The sequence below is a fragment of the Castor canadensis genome, chromosome 18 (genome assembly GCF_047511655.1).
Source record: "Castor canadensis chromosome 18, mCasCan1.hap1v2, whole genome shotgun sequence".
NCBI lineage: Eukaryota > Metazoa > Chordata > Mammalia > Rodentia > Castoridae > Castor > Castor canadensis.
The window spans coordinates 35,627,559-35,641,590 of NC_133403.1; the positions used below are offsets into that span (position 1 = coordinate 35,627,559).

At 42.7% G+C, this 14,032-nt stretch overlaps 1 protein-coding gene across 3 annotated transcripts in view; it reads left to right on the plus strand.

Annotated features, from left to right (window-relative positions):
• Nucleotides 1-11,046, plus strand: part of Med13l (mediator complex subunit 13L) — a 285,007-nt gene extending 273,961 nt beyond the window's left edge. For all 3 annotated transcript variants that reach the window (XM_020184581.2, XM_020184582.2, XM_074060849.1), the window contains 4 exons: nucleotides 1,206-1,360; nucleotides 3,694-3,855; nucleotides 7,290-7,402; nucleotides 8,289-11,046. In XM_020184581.2, coding sequence (XP_020040170.2) covers nucleotides 1,206-1,360; nucleotides 3,694-3,855; nucleotides 7,290-7,402; nucleotides 8,289-8,421 — 563 coding nt within the window. In that variant the 3' untranslated portion in view covers nucleotides 8,422-11,046. The remainder of the gene's footprint in view (nucleotides 1-1,205; nucleotides 1,361-3,693; nucleotides 3,856-7,289; nucleotides 7,403-8,288) is intronic.
• Nucleotides 11,047-14,032: the final 2,986 nt, after the last annotated feature.

The window sequence follows — 14,032 nt, forward strand, 5'->3', positions numbered from 1 at the left end:
CTCCATTTTTCCATTAAAGGCAAAAATAATTGCCTAGTAGAGTTCTGCACGTGAGTGCCATTCCTTCAGTAAATCTGTTGATCTGATTTGAGTTTGTAAAGTACAAGGCAAGATGAATAGTACCTTACTTAGGCTAATCCTTGGAATCTAATTTGCTGTAGACTCCTTATTTGATTATTCTTCTTACCTTTTTTTTTTCTTTTTGGCGAAACTGAGGTTTGAACTCAGAGCTTTGTTCTTGCAAAATAGGCACTCTCCTGCTTGAGCCACACCTCCAGTCCTTGATTATTCTTAATCGATTTCTTTTGATTTAGATATGTGTTATGGTGTTTGTCAAGAAATATCCATAGCCAGGCATGGTGGCTCATGAGTATAATCCCAGCTACTCCAGAGGCAGAGATCAGGAGGATCATGGTTTGAGCCTAGCCTGGGCAAAAAGATCAAGAGACCCCATCTCAACCAATAAGCTTGGCATGATGGTACATACCTGTCATCCCAGCCATGTGGGAGACCATAAGCAGGAGGATGGTAATCCAACACTGGCCCCTGGAAAAAGCAAGACCTTATCTGAAAAATAATCTAAAGTAAAAAGGGCTGGGGGCATAGTGCCTGGTGGCCCTGAGCTTAAATCCCAAAAAACTACAAAAACAAAGAGAAAAAGGTATTGGTGAAGTGTAAAATGCCCAGTTTTTACATGCAACATGATGACGACAGAACAACAAATGCATGACCAAAAGGAAGAGCCGTAGCAAAGATGTTCATGACTGCTGCAAGCACACCCTGCTTCTGCAGTGCGGGAGCAACGACGTCTTCATGCAGGTGTGCCATCTTCCTTTCGCATGGGCTTCCTCCTGTGTGGGGCAAGTTCACACCTGCTAAGATGGAGTCTGCTGTTCTTTGATGGTGTCAATTTTAACTTCAGTAATCCTTCTTTGGCTGTTTGGCCATCTTATGTGCTTTGGAGGTTATACAGAGTGTGGTTTATCAGATGTTACTTCTCCATTGTGTCAGTACTTCATGTGAGATTATTGGGGAGTATAAAATGGAGGAACAGTGTAAAGCCCTTGCACACACTATACTCATTAAATTTACTAAGTTAACAGCATGTGACCATGACTGCCATAGACTAGTAAAACAGGATGTTGCTTAAGTTGGGAGTATGGATTATCTCTCTCATTTTTCTGCTTTTTTTCCTTTTCCTGCAGATGATATGTTTGTTGACCTCCCATTCCCAGATGATATGGACAATGACATTGGCATATTAATGACTGGGAACCTCCACTCCTCTCCCAACTCCTCCCCAGTTCCCTCCCCAGGCTCTCCTGGAATTGGTGTGGGCTCGCACTTCCAGCACAGTCGGGTAAGGGTGACTGGGAGGAGCTTGTTTCAAACAGCCACAACCCTGAGGAAAGTAATCCTCTTGACTTATGATCACCCCTTCACTGTGTGCACCTCACTTCCTGGTGGTCGAGGTCTCGGTCACAGAGAAATAAGTATGGGAACATGACTTTCTAATTCCATTTTGTGTAGAAGGCAGGAACTTAAAAGAAATATGTTAGTGTCCCTGGTGCATAATTTCTTCAGACAGTTAGTCCTGATAGAGACATGAGATTTTTTTTTTTTTTTCCTCTTTCTTTGTGGCACAGGGGATCTAACCCAAGGCAAATGCTTTACCACTGAACTGCATCGCCTGCCTAGTACAGTAGGTCTATGGAATTGTTCTTTTAGCAGAAAGGGTTTTGGTTGCTTGCTACTTCAGTTATTTTGAAAAATCTCTTATTTTTAGCCAAAATAATGGGTTTTAAGCAGCTAGGTCAGTAGCCCTATTTATTCAACATGCATAGTAACTGTTAATTGAGGAATACTTTTGATGGTGGCTTGCTCTGCAAGAGGCCTGACTGGACCTCTTTTGCATCTCGGTCCCTTCACTTACACAGTCCTGGCCTTGTCTGTAGCCCACCTGAAGGAGGAGCACAAGCCATCAGGAGGCGATGGTTCAGAAATGTCAGATTAATGCCAGAGAGTGAAGGAAAAAGCCAGGGCTCACTAGTTTCATCTTTCAATATCCCTGGGGTCTCAGTCACATTCACAGAAGATTACACAGTAAAAAGGCTCTGCCACAGCTAGACGATTTATGCCTCCTCACTGTATTAACCTTTTTTATTTAAAATGCTTTGAGATTATGGGGTTAAATCGTAGAAAAATAGCTATGTCTAGAGTCTTAGACTGAACAAGTATAAGCAACTCTGCTCACACTTGTTTCTTTAGATGCAAAAGTAGACTTAAAGGAGTTAGGTTTTTCTGTCAGGTGGAGGTTTTACTGCCAACACTGAATTCATTGAAGGACAACCAAGAGAAAGAATTAAAGCCTAGTTTGGTCACAGAGCAAGTGAAACCAGGGAAGGGCAACTGTCCCTGTTTCCATTACCCCCTTCTGGGAGGAAGAGATTTTACATGTCTTTATTTCCTTTACAATTTGTTCACTGGAGATGTTGTAATAGGAACCAAAACCACAAGTTTTCTACTGGATAGTTTAAAATTAGGAATTCTGGAGGCAAGTGACATACTGGCTAAGAATATGTGCACTGAGTCTGTGAAGACAGTTCTGAATTGTGCCCTCGGCATACTGTCCTTACAACCTTGGACAAGCTTGCTTCACTTTTTCTAACATTACTGACCTTATCTGTGCAGTAGAAACAGCAACATCTCCTTCCAGTACCTAGTGCTGAAATTCAGTTTATCCATTAACAAAGAATTGGTCATGGATGTATAATACTGGTTTTGTAAGAAACTGGTGTGCTGTACTTTCTGCCTTTGCTGGAGTCTCAAGACCTAGTTTTTAATTGACTGTCACTATTTGAGCATCACTGTTCTGAAACTTGTCAGTTGACCTTTTCCAGTACTGAGAACCTGTGGCCAAGTGACCAGGAGGCTTTTAGCTTTTCTTTTTTCTAAATAATTAAACTTCTTTGGTACCCAGTTAATTACAACAGGAGAAAAAATGTGTTCAGTGTGGCATTAAGTTTTTATTTTTTAACCCACACAGAATTGGTAAAATTTGCTGCAGTGGTTGAGGATCATTGCCTTCCTCTGAACAGAAGGCTTTTAAAAACAAACTGATGACTTGCGTGAAAAGCACACTGGAATTCTTGAAGCTAGCTAAATGAATTAAAGATGAGGAAGGTGTCAGTTGCAGAAGGGTGTGGTAAGATTCCAGCAGGAGGCAGGTAGAACATCTTCACAAGCACTCTCACCTGCTGGCAGGTGAGTAAGATCGGTGCAGTGCAACACTGGAGCAAGCCCCATCATCCTGATCTAGGTAGAGGAGAGCAGATAGCCAGGTGCAGTCCCGTGGTTTTGGTGGCTGATGCTGAAATTGCACCTGAGTGTTGGTAGACCTTCTGCTGTTGGAGCCTGCAGTCTTTCCACTTCAGTGGGCTCTGTCATAATGCCACGAGCAACATTGACAGAAATTCTGCATAGAAGAAGCCAGAGCAAATTGATTGATACCTGACTGACATCAGTTTTGCTGGTACCTTCTGTGGAGCTGTAGTTCTGTCAGCTGTCAGTGTGTGGAAAAGATGAGGCCTTTCCTGTTTACCTTCTTAGTCACCCAGGACTTCTGTGCCAGGCAAGGGTAGTCACTGCGGTGTGCAGAGTGAGTTGGTGACAGATCTGTGCCTTGTTTTTCAGAGCCAGGGCGAGCGCCTCCTCTCGAGAGAAGCTCCAGAGGAGCTCAAGCAGCAGCCTCTGGCCCTTGGGTACTTTGTGTCGACTGCCAAAGCTGAGAAGCTCCCCCAGTGGTTTTGGTCATCATGTCCTCAGGCACAGAACCAGTGCCCTCTCTTCCTAAAGGTTGGTGTAGTGTCCTCATTTGCAGTTTGTGAGGAGTGAGTGGTGTATGATTCAATTCAATTTTGGTTAGAAATTTCTGTCTTAACCCTCATAGTTTTTTTCTACTTCCTGATTCTCTGTGTCCCTTACACTCTAAGGATATCTTGGTTATAGGAGAGGGGCTCACACTGTGTCACAAAGAAATGACTCCTCATTAACCCAAGGTGGAGACTTTGTGGGGTCTGAAGAGTAAATGTTGGAGCAACATGTAGTTCAGTAGAACTACGATACTGAATCTGATCGTCCCTATCGGGTGGCTATTGGTGAAGTCACAGCTGTCTTTCCCCGTCCCAGTTTGTCAACATTCTTCATTAGAGAAGAGTAAGAGTCTACTAAAAAGAATTACACATTCAGAGCTGAATGTGGTGACTAATGCCTGTAATCCTAGCTTTGTGGGAGGTAGAGATTGGGAGGATCACATTTTAAGGCCAGCTTGGGCAAAAGTTAGTGAGATTCTGCCTCAAAAGCAAGCCAGACATGGCAGTGCAGGCCTGTGGTCCCAGCTACATGAGAGGCATAGGCAGAAGATTGTGTTCTGATACCAACCTGGGTGAAAAAAGAGCAAGGTCCCATCTGAAAACGGAAGCAGAAAGGGCTGGGGGCGTGGCTCAAGTGCTAGAGCACTTGCCTAGCAAGCATGAGGCCCTGAGAGCAAACCTAGTACCGAAAAAAAAAAAAAAAAAGAAAAGAAAGAAAAAGATTCCACATTTACATTTGTTTCTTCATGTACATTTTTTGGAACCTTTCAGTCCAGGTTTTAAGGGCTAAAAAGAAAAGATTGTTTACTTGCAGATCATGTGAAAGACCTAGAATCAGTTCCATTTTTCACCACAGATTGCAAGAAAGGGTTGATGGGATTTCCTGATGGCCAGACTGTGGGAGAAGCCTAGTGGCAAGGGCAGTACTGAGTGATAGTAGGCCTGCGAGTGTCTCCATGGCATGCCAGAACCGCCTCTGGAAACCTATTTTGCAAAAATAAGAAATAACATGTATAGCTGGTACAGTAATGCATGCCTGTAACCCCAGCAACTCAGGATGCTAAGGTGGAGTAGTATTTAAATGTATAAGTTCAAGTTCGAGACTAGCCTGGGCAGCATAGCAGAACCCCATTTCAAAAAAACGACCAGAAAGTGACGTGAGAATTAGAAAAAAGGTGAATGTGTGTTTAAGGGGCTTATTGAGCCATCTGTGGTGCACCTGTGCAGTAGAGCATTGGTTATCCAGCACAAAAGCGAAGGCTAGTCCTGTTTAGCACTTTGCTCAGTGTAGATTATCGTAGAGTAATCTGTAAGATCCCGAGCCATACACACATAACTTTATACTCTGCAAAAGAATATAGGGAAGAGTAAGTAAAACACTTACAAGATGAAGTCATTTTCTTTTCCTAAGAACTTTAACATAAGATCAAAGAAGTAATATAAAAGCCAAGCCTGTAGTCTTCAGTTAGGATTAGAATTTTTCAGCCTAGATTTATTTTGGTTTTTTTTCTTCTCTAAAAAAGTATATTCAGCTGGGCACTAGTGGTTCACGCCTGTAATCCTAGCTATTCAGAAGGCCGAGATCAGGAGGATCGCGGTTCAAAGCCAACCTGGGCAAATAGCAAATAATTCATGAGACCCTATCTTGAAAACCCTTCACAAAAATAGGGCTGGTGGAGTGGTCCAAGGTGAAGGCCCTGAGTTCAAACCCTAGTACCACCACAAAAAAGTATATATTAATTTGTTAGCTTAGGAACAAGAGCTTATCAGCAGTAACCCTCTCTTGCCAGGAGCCTGGTTCCTAATACTGTTAGTCATTCACAAGAACCAGGGCTCACTGAAGAAGTGACTAATTCCAGTTTGGAGTAAGAAATGTTCAGGATGTACCTAGGATGTCTTGTCACCCCTAAAAGCAAGAAAGCACAGAAGGCTAAGCTAACTTAGCATCAAAGCCTCAGGAGCCACGCTCAAGGGTAACCTTGCAGGCCAAGGATGGAACAGTTGGGTCATTAGGAAACCTGATGGTGGCCATGGATTGAGACAAGTCCTCGGACTCAGGATGGTGCTGAGAAACAACAGAATGCATGGCAGTCAGCTTACCCCGTGTCTGCCCAGGGCGTGGTTCATTAAACTGAAAGTTGAAAATGAGTGGAAGAGCCATGTATTTCTCTACTACCTCCCCCATCCATACTGTGTTTCCAGTTATTTAATAAAGTGAGCTATGTTGAAACCATTCGGTGGCAAATTGATGAGGAACCTTTGAAAGATTAGAGCGTGGTGGTGTCTGCTGAACCTCATGGTTTTTCACACTACTCCAAGCACAATGACAGACATTAGCTGCCTTTTTTTTTTTTTCTTGCGGTACTGGTGTTTGAATTCAGGGCCTTCACCTTGAGCCACTCCACCAGCACTTTTTTTGTATTGGGTGTTTTCAAGATAGGGTCTTCTGAAGTCTTTGCCCGGGCTGGCTTTGAACTGCGATCCTCCTGATCTCTGCCTCCTGAGTAGCTAGGATTACAGGCATGATCCACCGGCACCCTGGCCATTAGCTGCATTTTGATGTAATCTAATTAGGATGTAGCCCCAGCTCTGAAAAATTCTTGCCTACCCCACACTCTGAAATGGATATAACTACTGCTTGATGAGATGGAAGAGAGAGGATCATGGTAAGAAACACTAGAAGGATACAGACCCCCATGGCAGACTGTGGGGCCTTCCCAGACAAGGCCTTAAGAGACCCACTACTCAGTCATTTGCAGTGTAGAGTTCCACGTTGGCTCATGATTTTAAGAAGTTATTCTTGAGGCTGGGCACTGGTAGTTCACGCCTGTAATCCTAACTACTCAGGAAGCAGAGATCAGGAAGGTTGTGGTTTGAGGCCAGCCTGGCAGAGTAGTAGAGTACCTGCCTAGGAAGCATCAGGCCCTGAGTTCAAACCTAGTACTGCAAAAAGAAAGAAAGAAAGACCATTTTGAGATTATCAGAAAAAATTATTCATGGTAGGAATAGTTAATTTTTATTGCCTATGATAATATAGTTTTTAAATAATACCTGAGTTACAAAATACCTGGGTTATTTATAAGCAAATTGATTCAATATTTGTTTTTGTTTTTAAAATAATCCAGAGAGGGAAAAAACAAAAATAACCGAAAAAGACATCTAACAGCAATTGCCCCAGTTTGGTGGTGTGGGCACATGGAACCTTATGTACTGTTTTTCTGTATATTTGACCATTTCTATCAAGATACAAATCATAGTTGGGTTAAATGTGGCCCAAGCTTGCTCTTCCCACACCCAGCATGGGCTAATGAACAGCTTGGAGCACAACTGGGGAGCGAGTACCTGCCCTGCCCCGGCAGCCGTTTTCTGCTCTGTGCTTGTCTGGATCTGAGGCTAATGGTATTTGTTCTTTCCCAGGCTTCACTCCATCACCACATCTCTGTAGCACAGACAGATGAACTTCTGCCTGCCAGGAATTCTCAGCGGGTCCCACACCCTCTGGACTCCAAGACCACATCTGATGTTTTAAGGTAGATTCCGACTGAGGCAACATAGCTGTCCAATTTGAAATGATCCTCTCTGTTTATTTGCCCAGTGTGCTGCTTCAGGGTGCTGTTGACGGAGCACTGCCATTTGTGCGGAGAGCATGTCTGATCCTGAGCTGCCAGCCCCACATGGGCTGTTCCATTAGATAACTGTGCATTTAACACTCGCCTCACTTCCTGTTCAGAGGAGGCATTTCCTGGTGCCTGCAGCTTCAAGTGCTTGGCATTGAGACTCTTTCCACCCTCCCTGCCACAGATATGTGACTATAAAATTCACTAGAACATGAGCTCTCCTCAGGAAACCCATCCCAAAAGTGTGGATTCATTCATTTGCACTGTTCTTAGCAGTCCATAAAAATTCTTCTATACCTAGAGAAAATATACAAGCTTTGTCTAATGTCTTCTAACTTGTAAATGATTTGGAAATAAGAGTTAAGCAAAAACCTAATCAACATGAATTTGGCTTCTGGGGCCTCTGATGGAACTGGGTAATAAAAATATAAAGAGAGTTCCTTATCTAATTGACTTTTTTTTTAGCTGGGTGTGGTGGTGCATACCTGTAATTCTAGTAGTCTGGAAAATGAAGTGAGAATCTGCAGTTCAAGGCCAGCCTGGTCTATGTAGTGAGACCCTAACTAAAAAAACAAAAACCAAATTTGTTCTCTGTAGCCACAAAATAATAAAAAAGGAAGTAGTGAAGTTAATTTTTTTGTGAAATTATGTTGAAAATAATTCAATTTGACTTAATGTAGCAACATTATCATTTTAACATATAATCAATACAAAATATTGTTAAGGTATTACATGCTTTTTCAACTACTGTCATTGAATGCTGAGGGATGGTGTGCTCATCCTTGTGTCCTGCCTGCAGGTTTGTGTTGGAGCAGTACAATGCCCTGTCCTGGCTCACATGCAATCCGGCCACCCAGGACCGTACTTCCTGCCTCCCCGTCCACTTTGTGGTGCTCACTCAGTTGTACAATGCCATCATGAATATACTCTGATTGGAGAAGCATTTGTTCTCTCTGGCTCAGTTCCTTCTGCAGCCTCGGTCCGAGGAACCTGCTGCCCTCTGCAAATGCCCCGTCCTTTTCTTCAGACCACTCTCCACAGTCCTGCACTGTGACACCTTCTCAGCAGGCACATGTCCATTCTGCAGTGTTCATTGCCACAGTGACTCCTTGACACTTCTCACGTGGACCTGGAAACTTCGATAAGTAGTGACGTGCAGCCAGTGTGTGGTGTGTGCAGCTCCCAGCCCCAGGAAGTGGTGGCTGCTGGTGTGTTTTAAGAGGAAAACAGAAGAGACAGTATCCTTTTGCACAAGAATTTGTGTTCTCAGCCTCTGTTTAAAATTGAGGGCAGCTCAGCCCTTTGGATGAAATCCTCTAGCTACTGGTGTATGGCCTGTGGGTTACCTGAACTCCAAAACCTGGGACTTCTGAAGCTGAGAACCAGCTAATGGACGTGATTTAATAGTGGGGTTTCCATCTTGCTGTGCACCCATCACAGTTGGCAAGAGAGCATGTGCATACAGAAGGTCTGGAGACAGCTTCATTTTGTTTATTTATTTTAAGTTGTTTTGTCATGGCTTTTGTGACTTTCTTTTAATTCTGTAATTCTTGAGGACCAGGTACAGTAGCTGAAACCCAACTCAGATCAATCATAGGATTCTTGACTACATACCTCTGTCCTAGAAGCGGGAAAAGGAGTGAAAACAAGTAAAAAGTAATATATTTTCAAAAGCACCCAGTGTAGGTTTTATTCAGAACACACTGGGTCTTAAAGTTCTGCTGTGCTAAGTGGCCAGCACTTAGCATGACCCCGAAAGCAGTCAAGCTGAACCCAGAGCTGTGGAGGCAAGTACTTCAGTCAGTTTTCTATACAGTCATGTGGAAAATACTTTTCTAGAGAATTCTCATTGAAAGCCAGGTCTCTTCTCTCATTAGATCAAAAGGACTCATGTACATACCACAGTCAAAAGTGTTTGCTCATAAAATCAGTTATAAAAATGGTGAATTTTTTCTGGGCCATAGGAATAATATTTCAAAGAAATATTGCAACTTAACCATTTAAATTAGTACTTGAAGTTGACCTTCATGGTGGGACTTTTTTTTAAATGCCTTTTTAAAGCATTAATGGCTAATTGAAGTATTTTATGACTCCTCACTCCAGGCCCGAGGGTTGTCTTTGAGACCCTGTTTGTAACCTTGTGTCTTGTGTCGCTGTGTTTCTGTCTGAGGACAGTGGGCATGGACTGGCCTCCTGCAGCTGCCCGACCAGGCCGAGCCATGAGCTCCTTCAGCTGTGGAGGAGAGAATCATGCAAATTTTAAAAGTTCTTCCAAGAGACTTTGATGTCCTGGTTATTAACAAAAAGAGGAAAATGTAATAATTGATAGGATTTTGTAAAAGTATTTTTCTTGAAATAATCTAACGTTTAAAACATTATATTAAAGCGTGTGGTGGGAAGGTGAAAGCAGAGAGGTCAGTGTGATGGGTGACTTTGCTCTCTGTTCCACCAACCGAAGGGGGAGGGGCTGACTTTCGCAATGTATAGATGAAAATCTGATATATCAAAACCATTTGTATCTAACGTGTACAGTGTAAAATTGACTTTAAAAATATTGCAGTTGCTATTTTTTCTTAATCAGAAAGGAAAATTCTCAAGGCCTTTTGAAGAGCATAAGATGAAGATTGTAAACTTGTATAAAATTACCTTGGTGAGAAGACATTGTAAAGTAGATATTTGTAATCTTTTACCACTTTGGGGTTGCTTTTTTTCCCAGAATCCATCAGAACTTTGAATTTTTTTTAAATGGGCTGTTTTTATGCCGGGGCTTTTCTTCCCTAGATTCCCAATTCTAAGCAGAAAAAGAGAAACAAAACAACAAACAAACAAACAAAAAAAACCAAAAAACCCTACAAAAAATTTTTTAAAAAAAAGGCAGCAAAGGGTAGTTTTCATCTGGTGTCTTTTATTTAAGTTTTTTAAGTTAAGAAAAGCTGGTGACATATTTATACGTTTTTGTGCAAAAATAAATGAATGGCAATAGATTTTAAAAAATCTTATGTACTTCTGTGTGAAAAGTCTGTATAATATTTCCCTTAAATATGCATTATTTTACTTGTGAGTTTTTTACTGAATTAATCTGAAATGTACAAGCCCTGGATTTGCTACAGAGTGAGAGGTTATTTTATTTTTTTTTATTTTTAATTTTGGAAATTCTGCAGAAATCAGAACTCTTACATGGTTTGAACTAAAATGGGGAAGGGGGAGGGGAAAAGGGTGGGATGGTCCAGCATGCTTGTATGTATATTTCAGAACCTTTTTTAAATGTAAAAGCTGTACATTTCTGGGAAGGTCTGAATTTCTTTTGTTTCTTTTTTTCCTTCAAGCATTTTGCAGTGAGCTTCTTTTATATATAGCAAACAATTTGAAAGAATACAAAATATGTGAAATTCATTTAAAAAACCTACAGTATAGCGCTGGTACAGTACACTAAAAGACTTTGATAAAAAGAAACAATAATAAAAGCCTCATTTTAAATGTCATTCATATACCTAGTGGATGAGAGCTATATACTTTTACACACTTTTTTAGAGGAATAAATTATTGAATTACTGAAACTTTGAGTGGCTTTTTTCCCCTCCTATCCTGCCTTTGTGTTAAAACGGTCTACACCTGTTGTGCATGTACACGCGTTGAACAGCCCTAGTCTGTAACACAGCCGCCCCTGCAGCTGTTCTGATCATAGGTCCCTCCCTGCATCAGTTTTAGGAGGTGACCCGCGTGGAGCCTTGGTGTAGGTGCCCTGGTGTTTAGGTCCTTAAAACTTGGAGTGGGTCAGATCTAATGGTGTCTAGTGCTGGACTGTCGTGGTCAATCCTAGAACAAATTACAGTTCTGCTTACACTCTACCTCTCTTCCTTTGCCATCTTACAGATGGCTCTTCGAAATACCAGCTAGGTCTCTGGCTGCTTTCCTGATTTTGCAGGTTGGTGACCTTCACGTGCCATCTGGCACACCACATACGAGCTAGCCACTTTTCTCCTTGGGTCCTTCCTGTGGGAAAACCGACTCATTTGAAGTGAAGTCTCAGGGTTTGTTGACTGTTGTAAACCCAGGGTGTGGCAGTGCTTGCAGTGAGAGTGAATAATTTGAAAGGCCTTGCTTTTAATTGCCCCCAGCTATTCTCTGACTATAGCATCCTCTGCGTTTACAGATAAAACCTGCGGAGAGAACTCAGCCCCCCATATTTCAGCTGCAGTCTAGGGATGAGGGTGATTCGTGAGAAATGCTTTGCGAACTAGAAAGCTGTGTCCATGTTAGCTGTACCGTTGAAGAAAGGCTGAGAACGGGAGGCCATCAGGCTAAAAGCTGATGCTCTCTCATCCATCATGGTTGCCTTCCACATGGACATTTCAGCACTGTTTGGAACTCTGCTCGACAAACGCTTATGGAAGAGCCACACACTTCCCAGATCCTGAGGGACCCAGTCGGATGTGTCCTGCGGCAGCCAGATCATCTTACGTGACATTTCACAGGGGTTTGTCAGCTTCGAGACTTGGCTCAGACATTGGGTGGTGCTTTCTCCACCCAGGTAGTGTTGACTTTATTCATAGTGGGAAAGTTGTCTTCAGAAATAGCACTGTCTGTGCCAGCTCAGAGGCTCCGACTCCGATTAGGAAAAATTCTTGCTGGGTGCACTTGAACGCTCCGCGAATGGGCCATAAACACATTTGACTTGGCACATTAGGAACCAAAAGCCATCAGCCACTGCTCAGGTTGTGTTTCCACACCAGGGCGTCCAGTTCAACAATGTGAAGGTGTGATTTTATGTTCCTGCTGTTCGGGACATCATGGGCCAAGGATTTTGTAGGGACTGGTGTCAAAGAGCCAGAAAGAGGCCTTAGAACAGTGCAGTTTGTCCAGAGACGTTTTGAAAAGCAGACTTCTCCCGAGACTTCTACCAGAGTGTGAGCCTCATACTGTCCACTGCCCTTGCTGTGTGTCACTCAACTCAAGCCACAATACAGGGAAATTTCCTTGGCTCCTGTATTCACCTCATGCTAGAACCTTCCCAAGATGCAGTTTTCACACATTACTGTGTTCCCTTGCTGTTAAATGAGTCGTCCTGTTTCTATCCCCTTGACAAAAGGTCACTCCAACAGTAATTATTTCATGTCATTAATACCTAATGACACACTGTTAGAAAATTCTGTCACGACAGATAAATTACAGGGATGTAAAGTTTCCCCCTGGCACAGGGCCCTGCACAGAACCAGACTTACCAGTCTTTCCTCCACTTGGCTTAAAATCTCCAGGTCAAGTTCAAAAAGACTTTTGACACTTAACTGCTCCTGGCTAGAACTCCAAAGTAATGAAGCAGATAAGAAAGGTTGATAAAGAAGATAGTTGCAGCTTCGGGAAGGAGGCTGGATAAGACTTGAAGTAGTGATCTTTCTCTGTAAAGAATTTCCTCTATGATGTACTACACCGGGGACGGAAAGCCCCGCCACTCCTCAGCCCTGTTTTAAACATGCCGGGAATTGAGAGAAACACATTAGGTTTTACGAATCTGCTAACAAATTATTTAACGTTGTGTTAATTCTTTAACTGATTAAAGAATCTGGGCTGTTGTCAGTATGCGTCAACCACATCTGTCCCATGGGCCAGATGCTCACACAGGCAGAGCTAAGCCGGGTCACCACCCTGTTTTATGCCCCTTGCCCTGCGAAGGGGTTAGGTGAGTTGCAATCCACCTGCTTCCTAAACAGACTGGAAAACTGGCCACCCGAGGCTAAGATCAGAAGCCCTGAGGAAAAAAAATCTTAACATAAGCAAATGTTTGCTGTGCTGGGAGAGTTGATTTAAATAATTTATTGTGTAAAATAGCAATTGTTGCCTTACTTAATTTGAGCTGGAACATTCTTCCACTAAGCATTTTTCAAGTTAGCTCCTCACACATCTTTTGTCCACAGATGTACTTACTAGTTTATTTGCGTTATTCACATGAGATCTCTCTGATCCTTTTGAATATGTGGCTTTTCTTTTTTTCTTTTGCAGTATTGGGATTTGAACTCAGGATCTACACCTTGAGCACTTCAGCCCCTTTTTGTGAAGGGTATTTTTGAGATAGGGTCTTGAGAACTATTTGCCTGGACTGGCTTCGAACCCTGATCCTACTGATCTCTGCCTCCTGTGTAGCTAGGATTACAGGTGTGAGCCACTGGTGCCCGCTGAATATGTGGCTTTTAATTGTAGAGAAGATTGTACTCATGTAGGTTATCATGTCTTCATCACTGCAAAGCTCAGACTGTCTCTTACCATGGGTGGTGCCGCAACCCTGCTGGCTTCACAGGATTGACTACAGAACTTTCCAGATTTCTGTGATACATGGGAGGTCATCTTGCGTGACAGTGGCTTTATACTGGGCCAGCTGTATATGGGGCTGAAAGTTGGTCCCCAGAACACTGAGACTGTAGAAAGAGTAGAAGTGACTCTTCTGGGGGAAGCATCAAAATCTGATGCAGTTTACCCAGGAATTCATCAGATCCTGGTGCTTTTGGAGGAAACAGTTCAGAGAAGCCTAGAAAAGTATAATCCTTTTTT